Source organism: Aulonocara stuartgranti (assembly GCF_965226115.1).
Source record: "Aulonocara stuartgranti genome assembly, chromosome: 23".
NCBI classification, from domain to species: Eukaryota; Metazoa; Chordata; class Actinopteri; order Cichliformes; family Cichlidae; genus Aulonocara; species Aulonocara stuartgranti.
The window spans coordinates 32,146,418-32,164,897 of NC_138958.1; the positions used below are offsets into that span (position 1 = coordinate 32,146,418).

At 40.1% G+C, this 18,480-nt stretch overlaps 2 protein-coding genes across 5 annotated transcripts in view; one reads left to right on the forward strand and one right to left on the reverse strand.

Moving 5' to 3' along the window:
* Positions 1–494: 494 nt before the first annotated feature.
* Positions 495–13,141, reverse strand: LOC309701265 (uncharacterized protein; the record flags this gene model as incomplete). The annotated part of the gene is made up of 12 exons (XM_082525358.1): positions 495–1,404; positions 1,567–2,847; positions 4,679–4,699; positions 5,742–5,835; positions 5,997–6,188; positions 6,280–6,362; positions 6,453–6,479; positions 9,583–9,853; positions 9,946–10,056; positions 10,253–10,384; positions 11,948–12,039; positions 13,138–13,141. 12 exons carry the CDS (start codon positions 13,139–13,141, stop codon positions 1,397–1,399), a joined length of 2,316 nt encoding a protein of 771 aa, XP_082381484.1. The 3' UTR covers positions 495–1,396.
* A 3,842-nt stretch (positions 13,142–16,983) lies between these two features.
* LOC309700327 (sodium channel protein type 2 subunit alpha-like) overlaps positions 16,984–18,480 on the forward strand; it is a 41,453-nt gene continuing 39,956 nt past the window's right edge. For all 4 annotated transcript variants that reach the window (XM_082523845.1, XM_082523847.1, XM_082523846.1 and 1 more), the window contains exon 1: positions 16,984–17,579. The gene's annotated coding sequence lies outside the window, so the exon portion shown is untranslated. The remainder of the gene's footprint in view (positions 17,580–18,480) is intronic.

An 18,480-nucleotide genomic window follows, 5' to 3' on the forward strand; every position in this document is an offset into this window, starting at 1 on the left:
TTCTTTTTTTTTGGTAAACGTTAGACATGGCTCTTTCCCTTAGGGGCGGTAATGGCATTCTCCATGACAACGGCAGCGTGACATGGCTGTGCCCTTGAGGGCCAGGCATCTCCTCTGGGAGGAGCGCCGCGGAAACACGACAGGGTCAATGGTCACCTCCCATCATCCACCAGCAACCCATGCTCCTCTCTCTCTCTCTCTCGCTTCTCAGGTGGAGCAAGGAATGTTAGAGAAAGAGAGATAAAGAGAGGGAGACACAGAGAGAGAGAGAGACGAAGAGAAAGAAAGTCTTCAAGTGAGCCCACTCAGTCCAGGCCTGGCAAACAAGAAGCTTTAGCCACAGGCGGTTCTGGCTAGGTCTTGCATAGCTCCTTGCTGTTCCTTTAAGGCCAGGGCTGGATCAATACATATAGTAGTGCAGATTCTTTTGGCACCCAAGTATAGCTATGCAGTATTGCCCCAAGGTATGGGTCCATTAAAGACATAACTGTGTGTGCATGTGAGCAAAGTGGACTGAGTTTATTCAGGAAGGTGCTGAAAAGCTTGGCATAAAACCCAGGCTTACACTAAAGATATTCTTTTTTTTTCCCCTTTTCTTTTTTCTGGAAATGCAAGAAATTATCTCATCTCTAATAAATATTACATGTATTTCTTACTCACGGCATGTCCCTGAATGGGTATGGATTTTTGAACAGCAATAGCCTACGGGAAAATAACTCTGACACTAAAAAAAACAAAACAAAACAAAAAACCCCAACTGAGTATTAGAATAATGTTCCATATAATTTCAGTTAAATATATAAAATGCTTTTTGTCTATTTTGTCTTTGTAAGCAGCGATTTTATAAAAAAAAGAAAAAAAAAATCTCAAAAAGAGATGGTGTCAGGCTCGTGCATTTTAAAAGCTAAGCTCTTCTGCCACCTGGTGACTAAAATCCAGACCAGAATATGAGACAGCTCTTTTTTACAGTATTATTGATATCTGGAAGCATACAAACAGGCATTCTGAAAGAGAAAATAAATTTCAAACATGCAGAAAATAAGCCTATAATTGCAATTAAAGACACAAAAAAAGAAGCTCTCGCATAGAGTTGTGTTTGTGTTGGCACATGCTGAATGAAAATGGTTTAAAAAATAAAAAATAAAAAAATAAACCCCACACAGGACATTTTCCCTCATGTCCTATGAATTTGGCCTTCTTCATAACAGAAAATGTTTATGCTCAACATGTATATAAATCATTTTGTAACAAAAATCAGACATTTGACAGTGAGCACAAACCTTAAAAAGAAAAGAATAAAAACTGATGATGTTCTTAGAAATTATTCAGTCTGGTGTCCACAGTCAGGCCCAACTGTGAACCAGGACTTTCATTCAAACATCTGAGAGGAAGCAGGTCAGGCACCTGTAGAAGAATAAGAGAAATGTTTCTAAGTCACAGGGCCTCTAGCAAGCAGACAGGCAGTGGAAGACAGTCAGACATGTGAATATAATTATTAGTGAGTTCTAAAGTAAGTCATCACAGTAAAGAGACTTAACTAAACTACTAGTCGAGTACAGAACTCACCATACTGATATGTGGACCGAGGTGGTGATGGAAGCAAACCATGTGCACCACTGGAAAGTTGAGGACCTTTACTGCATTGAGATCTCTGGACAGCTATTGCTACTGCCTGAGCAAATCTGGAAGGGGCTGCACTCTTCTTTTCCAGACTGTTCTGTTCAGGCCTAGGTGAAGTAGGCTCGTCTTGAAGGGTCTCCCTGAATACATTAATTTGCCCATTCAGGGCAACTGTAGGGCTTGATATTTGGGAGGACAGCAAAGAGGGGGATGTAGTATCCTCTCTTTCATTCTCCATTATCGCTATGTCTTCATTGAAAAAGACAGGTGGAGGAGGTGGAGGGAAACTGCCCTCCTCCTTCTCCTCTTCTTCTTGCACCACTTCCTCCTCAGCTTTCGTCTCATCGGCGCACGTGTCTGCGCTGGAATTATCGACAAATTCCTTCTGAGGTTCTGAGTGGATGTGATCTTCAGTATGAACCTCTCCATAACTGCACCCTGAAATCACCTCTGATGAGACCTCATAGCCCACCTCTTCCCTCTCCTTTTCAGAGGTGTCCCTAGCCTCTGACAGAGGTGGACTGGGTAAGTTCTGATCAGTTAAATCATGCAAAAGTGGAGGAGAAGCCAGGTTGTCAGGAAGCTGAATCTGCTGAGAGGAGGTATCCGGACCGGGTGCAGGGTCTTCACTCCCCGATGTGTCTGGTGAATATCGTTTCTCATCAGTATCTACTTGATTATTCCCAACCTCATGAGACGTTTTGCTCTCTGGGGTATCTTTAGGTGATATACAGCACTGGTCTGGAAGATCTCCGGTAAGATCTTGTGTTTTCTTCAGAGGGATAACTTTAAATGTGGTCATCCCCCTCTTCTCAGCTGGATACTCCCATTCACTCTCAGTTGGAAGGTTAGATTTGAAAGCGGATTCAACATCTGTGCAGAAAACTTCACTATTTGGACACCTTGGGGTCATGGGGGTAAAGGAGGAGCCATTTTGAAATTTGGGGAAAGTGGCAGAGTTCTTCAAACGTCTGACCAGTGTTTCTCTAGAAACAGAAGACATCAGGACTTTGGCAAGGTTGCAGCGGGCGCTGGAGAAGTCTTTGCCTCGTAACATAGGCAGATAGGGATCAGCCACTTCGTGGAGATGAGCCAGTGATTGCTGTAAGGAGGATGATCCTGACTTTGGCTGTAAAGGGCGTGCCAGTGAAGATGGTGATCTGTTTACACACTCTGACTCATCACTTTCTTTTAGTTCCTCCGGAGTGTTCAGGGACTTGACAGTTTCTAAAGAAACAGGAAAGACTTAGCAACAGTTTTCATCTTAATTATTCATTTTTAAAAGGTCTTGGACCCAAAAATCTGTGTGCAGATACTTCTAAATGATTAAAAACCCTTACTTTTTTGTACACACATAGGAATAACTTTAAATGAAGAAATTGACTATAAATGGTTAATATTGTGGCACTCAACAGTTGGTATCAGTTCAGGAGAATAATGGTCTTTATCTGGAAGCAGATAAAGCAAGGACTGAGCAAACCAAACAAGAAGGCCTTTGGTAAACTCCAAGCGTTGTCTGAACATCCTTAGAAGAACCTAAAGATGGAGCTTCAAGGATGCTTTCCATCCTTGATTTGAATAACCTCGTCAAAGTCTTGTAGAAACTTACCTAAGAGGAGACCGAATTAAAGATCTAAATAATCTCATAGAGTAAAGATTTCAATTCTTGAGTTCTTCAGTTTTGCATTTAGGCTTTTTCAATGTAGATTGATGGGGAAAGAATGCTACATTATTAATTTGTGTGCAAAAAGTAAAGAGGATTTAAATTATTTCTGAGGCAACGGTATATCATTAAGATGTAGGCTTACATAGTATACAGAAATATACATTAAAATATTGATATGATTATCAATCATTTTAATAATAAAATAATCTAGAAAAGTGTGCACATAAAACTGTTACATTTATCTTAAGATGTATTGTCTAAATGAGTAAGCAGAAGAATAAACTTCAAGGACTCGAACATTATACTTTAAAACACATAACTATATTATTTAGCAAAGAAAGAACTAAACATGCAAGATTTTAAAAAGTCACTTTGGAATCAACAGAATTAATAATTCATTTTAACCAAATGCTCTTCTTGGTGGCTTCTTTATCATTTAAAAGGCACAATAACTAACTCTAGTCTAACCCATTAATAGGAAATCACACACAAATTAGAAAAAGCAAAGTACAGAATTATCAGAGAAATATGGATCAGTAGTATAAGCAGACAGCTGAACAGCACAAATGGACAGCTTATAAATGTAGAAGGCGTGAATACAGTGCCCGCCATAATCTTTGGGACAAAAAACACAACTTGTTGTTTTTCCTTTGTGCTGTGCACCATCACAGTGGATTGTAAGGTGTAGATATGACAAATGAGGTAAACATAACATCTGAAGCTGAAGCTTAAGTTTTGAATGTGTAATTTATAGATTTTCACTGTAATTTTAATCTCATTTTAAATATGAGATGTGAGGAAGACTGTCATTAGGATAAAAAAAAATCTAAATAAACCTATCAGAGAAAAAGCAGAAACTCTACAAGTGGCTAAATCAATATTCTGGTGTTAAAAAGAATAAATGCACTGACTAGTTCAAAGGAAAACTAAAGTACGCAACAACAATAACCCAAAGCAACCCAAGAGTTCCTAAAAGTAAAGGCAAATCTTTCAATGGCCAAGTCAGTCACCTGATCTGAACCCAAAACAGCATTCCTTTCCATGATTAAATATCAAACTCAATACGGCAGCAACTGAAGGTGGCTGCAGTGAAGGTCTTTATATCTCAATTTATGTTAGATTCTCCCATTAGCTAACATTAACCTCTGAAAATGTCTAATTCTTTTTATAAAACCAACATTTGTGTCTTTGTCTCAAATGTTATAGAGGGCACTGTGTGTCCATATAAGCCACCAAAAAGATCTACAAAAGCCACTAAGACGGGAAGGAGGAAGAAGAGGCCAACGCAGGAAGAAGATGGAGAGGAGCAATAGGGTGATGGAAGGAGGAGAGCAAAAAGTGACAGGGGTGGTGGCAGCAGCAGCACCAGCAGCAGCAGCAGCCCTCAATTACCTCCTTGGGATGGCACAGAGTCTGTAAGCAGGGAGGAGACAAAGCTTCAGTCTAATAGCTTCCTAACTAACATCCAAGATGTTTAGAACCACCTCATACTGAAGAGACTCCGTTAAATGTTCTGCCACGGATGCAAAAATCCTGTTATGTTAAAGATCAGATTGTAGGGGATCATGTTTACGCAAGCGTAGGAGATCAGGAGTGTGTTTAATGTCCATCTACCTTTGGCTGGGAGTTGTTTTTTCAGCATCACATTGACACTAGCTCAGCAGTGTGGCATGTGTTGTGGTTTAAAGAAAACGAAGGAGTGAACCAAGACAATGAGGCTGCTGTTCACAATTACACTGTTATTTAGATCACCGAAAGAAAGCTTTTTTAAAAAAGTGATCAATTTACTTATTCTCACTTAGTTATTATTAGCAGTTTTTAACTAAAAATGAAATCAAGAGCCAAATCTGTAGCAGATCATTAAAAAGAAAGCATGTCCACAGAGAACCTGGACCCAGGCAGGAGACACATTTCAGACAGTAATACAGGGGAATGAAAGCTTGAAGCTGAGGACAGACTGGAGCCAATATGTCTTATGAACAAGGCCCTGGGTCATTTCACACAGGGTTCAACTGTATGGACCGATAAATGCTATGTTTTTTTTGTCAGATTTAACTGCCAAATCTCCCATTTGAAGGCATTTTCTTTGATAATTTTCATCTTAATTTCATTTCTTTCTTGAACCCCTCTGAGGTTTTGAGGATTCATCTCTGTTTAAACACATTTGATTTCCAATTTGACAGCATTTCAGTAAAAATGACCTTTTACTGAAATACTGCAAAAGGGCAATTTTACAGGGATTACTTCACAAGCATAGTTTACTTGTTTACTTGCAGACAGTCACCACTAGGTAGCAACATAAACAGCTTGCCCTATAAGAGATGAAGCAATGAGACTGACAATAATTTGTCAGTTTAAAGTGAAAGACTGGCTCCATTATCTCAATTAATGCCTGGAATCTTTTTTTTTTTTTTTTTTTTTCCACAGCGCCACCATTTTGCATTCATGATTTTACCTTTAGTATCTGTCAGCAGCTCCTGGAGTGTGTTTGCACAGGGAGGTGGTGGGGCCCTCCTCTTGGTACTTCTTAAGGTAGATCCTTCAGAGCTCTACAGAGACACAATGGTATCATTGGCATATGTCCCAAGTATTTCCATTTATATAGTGGTTCCTTTATTCTTTCACAGTTTGACCAGTGTTCTCATTTTTACAAAAAGATTTTTCAGGATGTTCTGGTCGTGTTCCATTTTCATCCCTGCCACCAACTAACCTGTGCTCCTCCTAAATTGCAGGTGCTGAAGTTACTGACACTCTGAGAAACAGCAACTGGTGGCGGGGGGGCTTGCCTCTTCTTGGGCTTTTCTATAGGCAAGGTGTTGGAAGATGAAATGCTCTCCGAATTCATACGGAGTACCGCTTGTTTCCTGGGTCCTGGAGAAGCAGGAGCACTTACTGCGCCCTGCTACACGTGAAATGTAAATGCTGGTCATCAGTAAAAGTTGATCAATAAAGAATAAAGCAAACATCGTTGTCCTCACAGACTGACAATATACCATTTCGTGTTTCTTCTTCCTTCTTCTAAATAAGCTGAAGAATCCTTTCTTTTCCTTCCATTTCTTCTCCTTTTTTGGCAGGTCTAGGGAATGAAAAGGATCTGATTGGTAAGTGATATACAGTATAAACCCTGAATGGCGAGCCACTATATGAAATTGTTTGGGTTGGTTACCTTGCAGTGGAAGTGAGATGACTTCTGCTGGTGTGACAGTTGTTACAGACAGAAAACAAAGTTGCCAAAACAGATGAATTAGGTTAATATTTACACAGGAGCAGGTGTATTGCAGGAATAAAAGATATGTGACTACGACTACTAAGACAGCAAGGTTTTGTGAGACATGGCATCATGGGAAGATGTTTTTTTAAGAAATAAACAACTTATCTATGGATCCCATAACATATACAACATGTTGCATTTGGCTTCTTCTTCCAAAGGTTACAGTGCAAATTGATGGTACTGAATTACTCACTAAATACTTTATTAGGAACACCACATTACTGCAGGGTCAGGCCAACTCTTTTGGTTCCAAACAGGCTCAGCTCTTGCCATCATGGATGCCACATGATGTTAGACAAACTTGCTTGTTGCTGATGACTGCACGTCATATCTCTGAGACAGTCAGGTGCACGTGGTCATGAAGCTTAACTACTGAATTCATATCAAGTGATCATGTTCATAAAACCAGTTTGATGGCTCTTGCTTTGTGCCATGTTGCATTTCCCAAACAGCAACCTTGGACTGTTGACACAAGCGGCTTGGCTCCAGGGATTTGTGCTGCTGACACCCAGTTATGAGCCACCATCTGCAGCCCTCAACAGAAAAGGCCAAAGCCATGTTTTTCCAGTTTTTAATTGTTCCATTTTGTTTAGACTTTGTTTACTGCAGACTTAGAGGTTTGTGCTTCACAGGAGTGAAACCTGGGGCCCGTTCTTCGTACCTCGCTAAGTAGGTTAGCCGGATTAGATTGTTGACGATTTCGCGTGATCCTGGATCAGTCGGTTCCCCGAAGCTCATCCGGGACTTGCTGTCATAGCAACAGAGCCGTAAGCGTAAACCTGCTCAGGAGCAGGTTTACTTTATGTAAACAGGATTAGATCGCGGCCACGCAGGTATGTCCGCTTCATTTATACGAAAGCAACAGTGATATTTTTCCACTGTTTCACCATAAATAAATATTATCAATGTAACTAAAGATAATGCAGCACTTGATCCTTTTATTGATGTCACACAGATACATACAGGTCATTTCCTAAAAAAGGGAAATGAACTATTAACATTCTATTACATGTATGTGATTATTACAGATGTAATTCATATTTCAGAGTAGTAATTGTAAATTACTTCGTGTAATCAAGATGAGAGACCACGGCTATAAAAGCGAAGGTGGATTTGGGAAGCCTGTCGCAGCCATGTCCTGTCCGTTTACGCGACCAACCCATTGCGGAAGGTGCAAGATTGATAAGGAGAGTCCTCAGAATTCAGCGTATATTGCGGGATAGACAGGATCCTTTAGCTCAGCGCGACAGTGTGCTCATAGAGAGATATCGATATTCCCGTGAGGGTATTATTTACTTAACCAACTTGTTGACGAGGGGGTGCAGGACCACCACCTGTCTTTTTTTCCTCTGCCCTTTTCTTGGTTGCTGTTATGAACAAACTAACAGAGTATTACAGGCCAGTATTACCTTGCCAAGAGACGCAAAGCAATCTAAGAGATAAATATTACCATTCTTTAGAATACTCCTGTATTCCACTTTTACTTGTTCCCATGTTCTTGTGGGTCCTGTTGTGGCTCTAATGTGAAAGGGGATATAATATAACATATTATAATATAATATAATGCCATATGATATTGGACAATATAGTGTCATATGATAGATCTACCCTACCGCCTACTGGTGTTGGCCAGAGGGGCCGATGGCGCGATATGGCAGCCTGGCTACAACCGTAGCTTCCTCCACCAGTGTGTGAATGTGGGAGTGAATGAATAGTGGTATCGTAAAGCGCTTTGGGTGCCTTGGAAAGCGCTATATAAATCCAATCCATTATTATTATTATTATTATTAAATTACCTACGAGTTTGATTTGTCAGCAACTTTCTGCCAGCCCTCTCTCCTTGCTTTTGCAGCCTTTGCAGTGTTCTCTTGCGTTTTAATTAAACTCTGAAACTCCTGTAATCCCTCACTCATGAGTTCTTGCTCTGCTGCCGGAAAATACCGAGCACGCCCCTTCGACATTTTCGCCGACCAATCAGCGGGTTGCCGATCAATGTTTCTACTATCGATGCGTAGCCCCTTTTACGACACCCAGTGATGTCACATTCCTGCGTCCAGCTGTAGTAATCGTCAACAGCAGGTGTGTTCGGGGAACCGGATTAGCGAGCTCACGGTTAGCGCGATGATTTGATCTTGGATGTGTCATTTGATCTTGGATGTAGTAAGCGACGTACGAAGAACGGGCCCCTGGAATGGACTCGTCCTGTTTAGACTGTTTGCTGAATCTGGCTTCTGTCATCAAACAGTTTCCGTCTGCTTCATGTTTTTTGCTTCTAAGCATTTCCCATACACTCATGGGAAAAAAATCCACAGAAAGCAGCAGTGTTAATCTCCAGTGTTAAATTAACACTAGAGAGTGTCTATATGGGTCCACACCTCTGAGTGTTAAATACAACACTGTTGAGTGTTAAATTAACACCTTTGACAGTGTTATATGTTTAAAAGTAACCTAGTCAGTTTTGAAGATTAACAATGGCTAACACTGAGCAGTGCTGATTTTCTAACACTGGAAAATAACTCAAAATGTTAGAAATATTCCAGTGTTAGAAAATCAGCACTGCTCAGTGTTAGTCTTTGTTAATCTTCAAAATTGACTAGGTTACTTTTAAACATATAACACTGTCAAAGGTGTTAATTTAACACTCAGAGGAGTGGACCCATATAGACACTCTCTAGTGTTAATTTAACACTGGAGATTTTGCTGTGTACTTAAGGCAGAACAAACAGTGATACCATACTCAAAGTAATTGACATCTAATTTCCCCCAACTTTAAGCCTTTAACTATTTATGTTAACATAAACAAAAGTTTCTGATGTGTACCTGCTGTGTTTATGCTGTACAGCTTTAACATTATTACCCAACAGGGGGACAATAGAAATGAGGTTTTCCCAACAAAATAAAATACACAAGCCAGTGTGACATTACCTGAATTAAATCGTGGTAAAAAACATCACAGGTCTTTTAAATATTTAGAGGGACATAAGATCACAGGACTGCTGACTAGCAGCTTTCACATCCTTCATACCTGTTTCTGCTGTCTTGGGCTGATGATGGTCAGTGAGGTCTTTACCCCCTGTGTCTTTGGCAAACACTTCCCTGAGTCCGTGGTCATTTAAGCTCTTAGTCAGGTCCAGCAGCTCTTTGGACTGAGAGTCTTTCAGTAATATGGTTGTTTCTACTTTAAACTCACACTTGTCACACACCAACGGCAGCAGCATCTGCAGCGGCAGTTTGGGATCGACTCGCACCACAGTCTTATGGGATTTATTGTAGTTGATCAACAGACGTATTGTTGCCTGCAATGAGAAACAACCGTTAACATATACTCATTGTGATGAAGCGCGATGAAGCAACGGTTTACTTTACAACTTTCCCCCTCCTTTTTTACCTCAGGCACGTATGGCCCCTTGAGCTTTTCCTCCATCCCTTTGGGCTTCAGCACAATCTTCTCAGCTTCTACCGAGCCAATAGTAGAGTTTGGTTTGAAACTTATGTTGCTCTTGTTGGGAGATAGAATATCAACAGTATAGTCTGAAGGATTCAGATGGTTACTTGCACAGAAAGTCACTATAAAGTCCATCAGTGGTTTACTGTGAAGATGAGAATTTAAGGATTATCTTAACATGTTTTGCACTTTGTGAAAATCATTGCTGTTGCAGCAGTTATTTATTTTTTTAAACTGTGATATGACCCACCTTCCATGCACTGTGACACTCTTCTCCAGCCCACCTGGCAGAACCACGCACAGCAAATGGTCTCTTTGCAGTGGACCCACCTCCTCGCTCATCTCTGTGAACCTCAGAGGAAGTCACGGGGACGCACAAGATCTGAAGTTGTTCCCAGTGTCAGACAAATGACCTGTAAGCCATTTACATTCCTAAATATGATTAAAACATGACCTCCCACAAACTAACAGAAACCAAATGGCCACCATACTTCACTATTTGGCAACAGCTAATTATCATCTTTAAATTATTCTTGCATTTTATGAATTTATGACTTATCAATAAAGGGTCTTTACTGTTTGTTATTCAGTTTACTGACTGCCAGCGACATACTGGGAAATAAGTTTATCTTGTATGGTGACCTACGTTTATGAGTCAGTCCATGAAAAATTAACACTGTCTCTATTGTGACAGTGTTCATTTCCTGGTTGTATAGTATTTAGACTGTCATGTGGTTATTTCCTGTAACCCACTACTATGGACTTAAAGGGCCTGTAGATTGGACATTTTTCCATAGTATCACATTTACATGGCTCCATTATGTATACTAAAGTTGAAACCCCAGCTGTTTCTGAGGATGTCAGGTGGAACACTTTCTCAGATTCAACTGACCTCATATGGAATTACTCTATTGTCACATTTACTTTGTAGTATTTATACATCCAGTCACATGAACTTGTAAGACTGAAATTGCTCATTCAAAGGTGAAGAACTGAAAAAAACGTTTGTGTGTTTGAGTTTCCCCCCCGCCATTCTTAGAATTACAAGGTAAAGAAACAGGAAACATGAAAGCAATGATAAAGCGCTCTATTGGCCCACATACGAACCCCTTAAGTGAAATATGACGAAAAATAAACAAAAAGGAGAGAGCCTGAAATCTAAATTGCGATTACTGCCGTGATTCCGTTTTCCCACGTCTCAACCTCCGCCATGAACTGAAGGTTGCCTATCTGGGTACATGTGAGGACACCTCACCTCCTTCATGGGATTCCATTACGCTCTGTCCTCACCTTTGACCTTGTGTTGTTCTCTGCCATTGCTTAGACGCAGTCTCTCAAATAGCTCGATTAAAAGCCAACGCCCCGATGTGTGTTTGAAAAAGAGCTGCTCAGCGGAGCGTGCTACAAAACAGCTGCATGTCTCCGCTCATCAACACGCGCGTGTCACAGGCCGCTGAAGCGCGCGCACAGACGCTGGTACACTGAACAGCCAAACTAAACCTGTAGTCCTTTACTACACCCGAACAAAGGGATACCGATATACACACCGGACACCTGAATTATCAGTAACAATTAGAACGCTATTTTTTATTTGCATTTTAAGCAGTTAGCCTAGTTATCTCGTTAAATTTAAACTATCTAAAGGAACAATTTATTCCACTATTAGCCTTCACCGAATAACCAACAGTTAAAAACTCGGTAGAAACTTATCCTACATGCACAACAAATTTGTGTGAATAAATACACAGTACATGATCCGCTCAGCCTGTCTGTCTTCAGCCATGTCGTTCAGGCAGTAATGCTGAGCACCAAATAAGCTTAGGCTACTCTGTTTCTTGAGTAAGAAGGATTAGTGCTTTTAAAAGGCTGCATCTCTACCCGCAGTCACATTCAAAGACACAGGAATGATTCATTGTATATGCACTCATAACACTATTACACTCACCTGTGTCCAGACATTGGTCCCATTCTCTTTCAGGTTTCTCCTCTGTATTGTTAAGTGATGGGAGGAGAGAAGGAGAGGGGCAGGGGAATTCTCTCACTCTGTAAGCCAGCCACACCCACAGGCCCTGCCCAGTCATGTGATGGCACTTTGCATGTTTGTTTATGTGCATGGCTACTGTGTGTATGCTTTGTGGGTGTTGGTGTTGAGGAGGACAAGGAGGATTGATATCTGCATCTGCATGTGTGATAACCTGGTGAACCATTCTGCAACTTTAAACTCTGCCCCATCAGTGCTGAAAGACTTTGCCACTCATTTTGTAAAAAAAAAACCCTCTAATCCATATAAGCTACTGATCCTCTCTATTGAGTCGGGCTAAATTATGACATCTCAGCAAGAGCCCATCATATTGTATAGCATGCAGGAACCTGTGCTGTTCTGTATACATGCAAATAAACTTTTACCCCATTGCACAGAATACATGAAACAAACTTAAGCTACAGTGGTGATTCAGCTATCATCAGTGTTGTACTGGTCTTTCACAGTGTTTTGCACCATTAGAAAATTGCATTTTCTTGCTGGTACTTAGTCCACTACATTATATAACTGTGCTATAAATTGAGTCAAGCTGGGTCAATACCCTCAGGGCTAATGTCTTCTGGGTAATGTAGTAAATCTCTTGTTGAGTAGCTGTAGGAGCGTTGAACAAGGAATGTAAGCTAAAAAATAACACAAGGAACACTTTAAGCAGTTGTTACCATCCTTTGGTGGGTGACAGGGCAGGATCTCCCAAGAATTAAAATTGACCCATTCTTGTGCTCCTATGCCAGTTCAATAATTTCTTAACACCTGTGCTGTTTACCTTGCAAATGGATTTGGCTCAGATTCAATTAAAATATTGTATAGTTTTTTTGTTAACTAAACAAGGTTTATAAACACTTAAACCTAACCCTAGAGATTGTGAACACTGGACCCTGGAAACTTAGTCTGTGTGTAGAGCTTTTAAGCAAGTGTTAGCATTCTGAAGCTGAATTTAAAAGGCAAATGGTCAAACTTTTATCAGGTAAAAACTGTTAAAATGCTGGCACGTTATTACTGAGCCGAGATGGAAACTATTTCAAGCAAGTCTGTCTGCCTAGAAAGTTTTTATAATATATAGTAAGTACTTATGTCTTTGTCTGTTTATGGTCTACGCATGATTGCAATACTTTTGGACATAGTTGTTGTCTCAGTCTACCAAAAATAAGCTTGCATACCTACCATCAAATCTCTGTTACAGTCACAGTTTTGTATTTTTTTTTCTTTTTAAATGGGGTTAGGGTTAGCTATAAACCATCGCTTTAACTTACGGAAGGATTCTTGGATTTTCTTTTTTCTAAATAATATTTGATTAGTCAAGCCTTCCTTACAGAGGATGTTTATAAGACAATAATGAATAACTGAAACTCAAGCCAGGCTCCTGCATCATCCCACAGAGCCCTTTATTCATCTTTATACAGTAGGTGAGCAGGAACAGGCTGTTAAGTGGGAGTTTTAATCAAATTAAGAACAGGGAACACATGTCCACACCGACTGTAATCTTGTAATCTCATCACCAGTCTGTCAGTGGAGACTCAGTGGGCTACAGGAGCTGACTGCAGTAAACAGATCACCATGTGACTGTCTAGGTTAATGACTAACAGATGAATAGAAAGAATGTTTAATCACGTCACTCTGTTTCATCTTTTAGCATGTTGTGAAATGGAAGAAGGCCATGTCATGTGTACATATGCACTTTGCCTCAAAGCTTTAGCTCCACTGTGAGATAAACAGGTAGAAGGTGTCACATTGTTTCCATCTTGTTGCCTTACACTAAATGCTTTCACTTCATGTTCATGTCAGCAGATCTGTTAACCCTGGTATAGTTATGTGTAAGAAAAAAGGTGATGATGCAGACAACAATATGTTATCCTCTATTTGTTGGTAGGCTTATGTAAATGCTATTCTTGCATAAATTTATGTAAACCTGGGAAGCCTTTAATCAAGCAGTGTAAATGATGTGTGCTATTCAGTCTGTATTCTCTATTCATCTTGAAAACACACTGTGTGGGCACACAAAAAAGTGTTTTTGTTTTCCTGTTAGACTTTTCCCAAATGTCCAACAAGAAGACAAGCAAAGAGAGAGGGCTAATTTGGAGCTTTACACAAAGCGACAAAGCCAAATGGGATCCTGTCCTTTGAACAAAGTGACAGGCTACAACCTAATTATGACAACCCACAGTCTGAACAAGGTTCCCAAATTCCTCACTGTGCCACTAATGAAACACGGCACAGTCGCAGAGAGCTGCCAAGGAGGACATATTTGAACCCAACTTTGGAAACATTGTTTGGCGCTTCTTGTGTGTCCCTGCAGTATTTTAGATTATTTATTCAATTCAGTGCTTTGAAAGCTTAACCTTTTTAAACAATCTTCTCTAATCTCATTATCTCAGTTAAGATTGTTTGCATGACTTGTCTTGATTACATCACTGACTGTCAGTGGAGTTTTATTCAAAGGCTTGTGCCATGTAGCAGCAATATTCAATGACCCTACAATCACTCTGGTACTTTGGTATACACAGGATTTCAAGGTGAATTCAATGGCAACAAGGATCTGAGGTCCTGTGCCTGCAAAAGAAGCCCAAACCGTCACCCCTCCAACATCATGTTTGAGAGCTGATGTGAGGTGTTAATGATGTTATGCTCTCTGTTTAGTTTTAACCAACCATGGTGCTGTGCATTGTTACCACACATCTCTACTTTGGTTTCATCTGTTCAAAGGACATTACCCCCAAAGTCTTGTGCTTTGTTCAGCTGCAACTTTATAATCATAAGCTGTGCTACAATGTTCCAAGGCCTTTTCCTTGCAACATTTATGCAGTCTGTGGGCTGTAGAGTCTGAGCATTGCACAGTTTGATCTTGAATGTCTTGCACTTGTGAAAAATGTTTCTAACCATAGAACGATGGAATTCGAATTGTTTTGAAATACATTTCACTTCCCAGAATCGATAGGCAGCAACAGTTGCGTCTTTCAGATTATTGCTGGTGGTGTTCCTCCTTGGCATTGTGTCTAAATTACACTTTAAAGAGCCATTTGATCAGTTTTTTCTAGGTAAGAAATTTTTCTTTTAAGTTTTAAGTTAGCCACAATTAAATGTAATTATAATAGGACATTAAGTTATAAATATACTTGCTTGCCAGCAATATCAAAAACCACAACTTCCCAGATCTGTTTTCTCATGCAAATATATTTTCATCTGAATGGGAATGGCTTCAAAATGGTACATGTTTTTTTGACTGCTCTCATTTTGATGTGTAAAACCTGACCTCGTCAGTGAGGGTTGGATCTGACTGTAGCCTGTATGCTCATGTGGTAGTGGCTAGCCTGCCCTGAAACCATACTGTGCTTTGTACTCCTTTGCCCTTTGTACTCATTTTTCACAAATTGTTATTTGTCTGTACTTATAAATATGCATAAACTCTGTTGAATCTAACATTATTCTAGTTCTGTTATGAAATGTTATGAGCTTGTTTATTTACATTTGCATTTACATTGCATATTAGCTATTTTGCAGCTGAGCTATAAATATTTCAAGTCGTGCTGGTTTGACTCAGCGGCATTCTGTCAGGACAAGCAAGGCAAGCAGTGCTTGCCTGGTCAAATCTAAAAATTAATATTGATTAAAACTTACCAAAGAGAAATCTATCTTTTATCTCAACCAGCATTGTGACATAAAGCCTGTTTTCACCAATGTTGCTGCTGTCTTATGCTCACAACTGACTGTTGTTGCTGTAATTGATTTGCTACAATAACAGCAACATTTATGTCCCTTTCCGTTAACAATGGCCGGAGCTTGTCAAGCTGAGAGGCCAGCAACATGTCCTTGTTGTCTGCGCCTGCACATTGTGGATAAACCTCCAGTCTTTGACAAGGAAAGTGACAGGATACCAGCATGTGAGGCAAGCTGCTGCTGGTTCTGTTTTCTTTGCTCTGAGATGATTTATTAACTGTACTTGGGGCTAGCTTTACTAAGGTGTTCCTCCATTGTACTGACAGTATTTACACATAGAGCACAGCAGAAAGATTGCACGTAAGAGATCGCAACTCAGAGAATTTTGTGATTCTGTTGAAAATTTCTGGGAGTTTGTTCCTCAAGGCACAAAATATAGGGAGAAGAATATTTACATCAAGTGTGCAAACCGATTTAACAACATCTGTGATCTCTGTATCAGATTGGCAACCTGTCCAGGGTGTACCCTGCCCCTCTCCCTGTGGTAGCTGGTTAAGGCTCCAGCCCCTGCCCCGGCGACCCTGATAAGGATAAGTGGAAGAGGATGGATGGATAGTCTACTCTTAATTTTATTAACAGAAAACAAACGTGACATTACAAATACAATAAATTTCCACATACTAAAAAGCAACTTAACCTGATTGTTAAAATGTGTTTAGAGCAGCCGTTAACTGTGTTCTCATTGTGAAGTGAAACTCCCTGCATGCTACACTGAGCTCAAAGGTGTGTCCACTTCTGCTCATAGTGACTGTGAGGAGTGACTCTTTTTCATTTCCCAAATGGAGTCCACCTGTCTGTTCACTCAGCTATGATTATGCAACTTTCATGCCACCTAAAACTTAATTATAATGGTGGCTGTATTTCCTGTTGTGAAGGTGACAGCTTACTCCATACTGTGATTACGCTCGTTTCACAAGGGCTCCATTTTATTCCAACAACAGAGGAGAGCAAACTTTCCATAATATAGGCGTTACATAATCGAACTTCAATGTAATTACACAGTCTGTCCACCAGGTGTCATAAATCTACAAGAAAAACACACAGGGGTGTACAGGTCTGCACGTGAGCACGCACATGTCTGAAAAACCTAATCTCCGCTCCGTCTTCACCAAATTATCAGCAATCTATAAATATTTACCTTTTATATAGCGAAACAACAACCTGAACGTGAGCAAAACCTGCGCATTACAAGCAGTAAAAGCACATTTTAACTAATGTGGATAATAGAATTGAAGCCAAATTAAAAACGTGTAACCACTGCCGAAAAAGATAGAAACAAAGTCACAGAGCATTTGTTATGTTTTATTTTTTTTTGCAGCCAAATAACTGTAATATGTCGATATAGCTTTATGAAAAATAACAATCCAAAAGACCCATACTTTAAAAAAACGGGAAAATTAAAATAGTACGAACTTAAATATAAAGCGTTGCTTTTACATTCTGAATCTCTATTTCAAATTCTTAACGTTTGTGGATGACAACAGGTTGCTGGCTCTCTCTTTCACTTGTATTTTCTAGAAGTGTACGCTCAGGCCATCTTGCGGCAGTCACAGCTTTGAGTACATCCATTCCCAGTCTGTGATGTCTAACCAACCGGAAGCGCGGATTGATTCCTCCATGGCCAACAAGGGCGGATAGAAAAAAGGGAGAAATCAGACGAGTCCTTATTAAATAATAAGCTATTAAGCATCGACCGGAATTTGTCAATAGGAAGAGGAAAGCGTTCAAATCTTAAACTGAGTGATTCTCCGCTGGAAGAAGGGATTATTCTGAGGAATATGGGATCTACCTTCAGGGTCCTTACCTGCTGGGCACCGTAATGGTGGTGAGTGTTCACATCTTTTGAGAAGGGTCCCCCATCATTTTAGATGTTTCTTGTCCGAGGCAATAAGACTTTTCTGAACTCTTGTGTTGAGCAGTCTGTGGCATCAACATTAATGTTTTATATTCCAGTTTTGATATTCCTCCACTAATTGCCCGGGTGATAGATAGATATTAAAAGCCCGTGTTGCTGATATAGATATATATATATATATATATATATATATATATATATATATATATGTGTGTGTGTGTGTGTGTGTGTGTGTGTGTGTGTGTGTGTGTGTGTGTGTACATATATTCCCCTTCTTCAAGATTGTTTTAATTACGCAGACATGCAGTCTTCACCAAATATACTATTTATATTTGTCTTGAGCTTAAGTTGTGTATTTTACTTCCATTTCCAAACAAATGTTGAAAGAAAAATGAATAACACATGACAGATAACCTTCACGTCGTGACAAACACGGGCTTCAAATATTAGCATCCTCACCGACGTGCTGGGAGGGACTAGCCCTCTTATTTACAGGCCCCTTCAGTGTGAAAATGTTGCTTACTCCTGACAGGAGTGACGCAAAGGGGTGACTGCATTTAAAGAGGTTTCATTGAGGTAAGCCAACAACTGAGGTGTCAACCGACAATAACGCCGACGTATTTATTTTTGGTACACCAGAAACTGTCAGTGTCAGGGATTGATTACAAGGAGCAGACACACATCTGCCAAGGACACGCCCAGACTCATTCAGTGGATAATTGTGGATGTGAAAAGGAGCGAGCAAGAGATAAAAATATCTGATTAACGACTTTAAGTGATACCTGTTTGGCTTCGACCCTCAGGTGGGCCCCGGACTTTACCTGTAGGGGTGTTGGTCGGGTGGCAGGAACAATTATACACGTCAACCTCG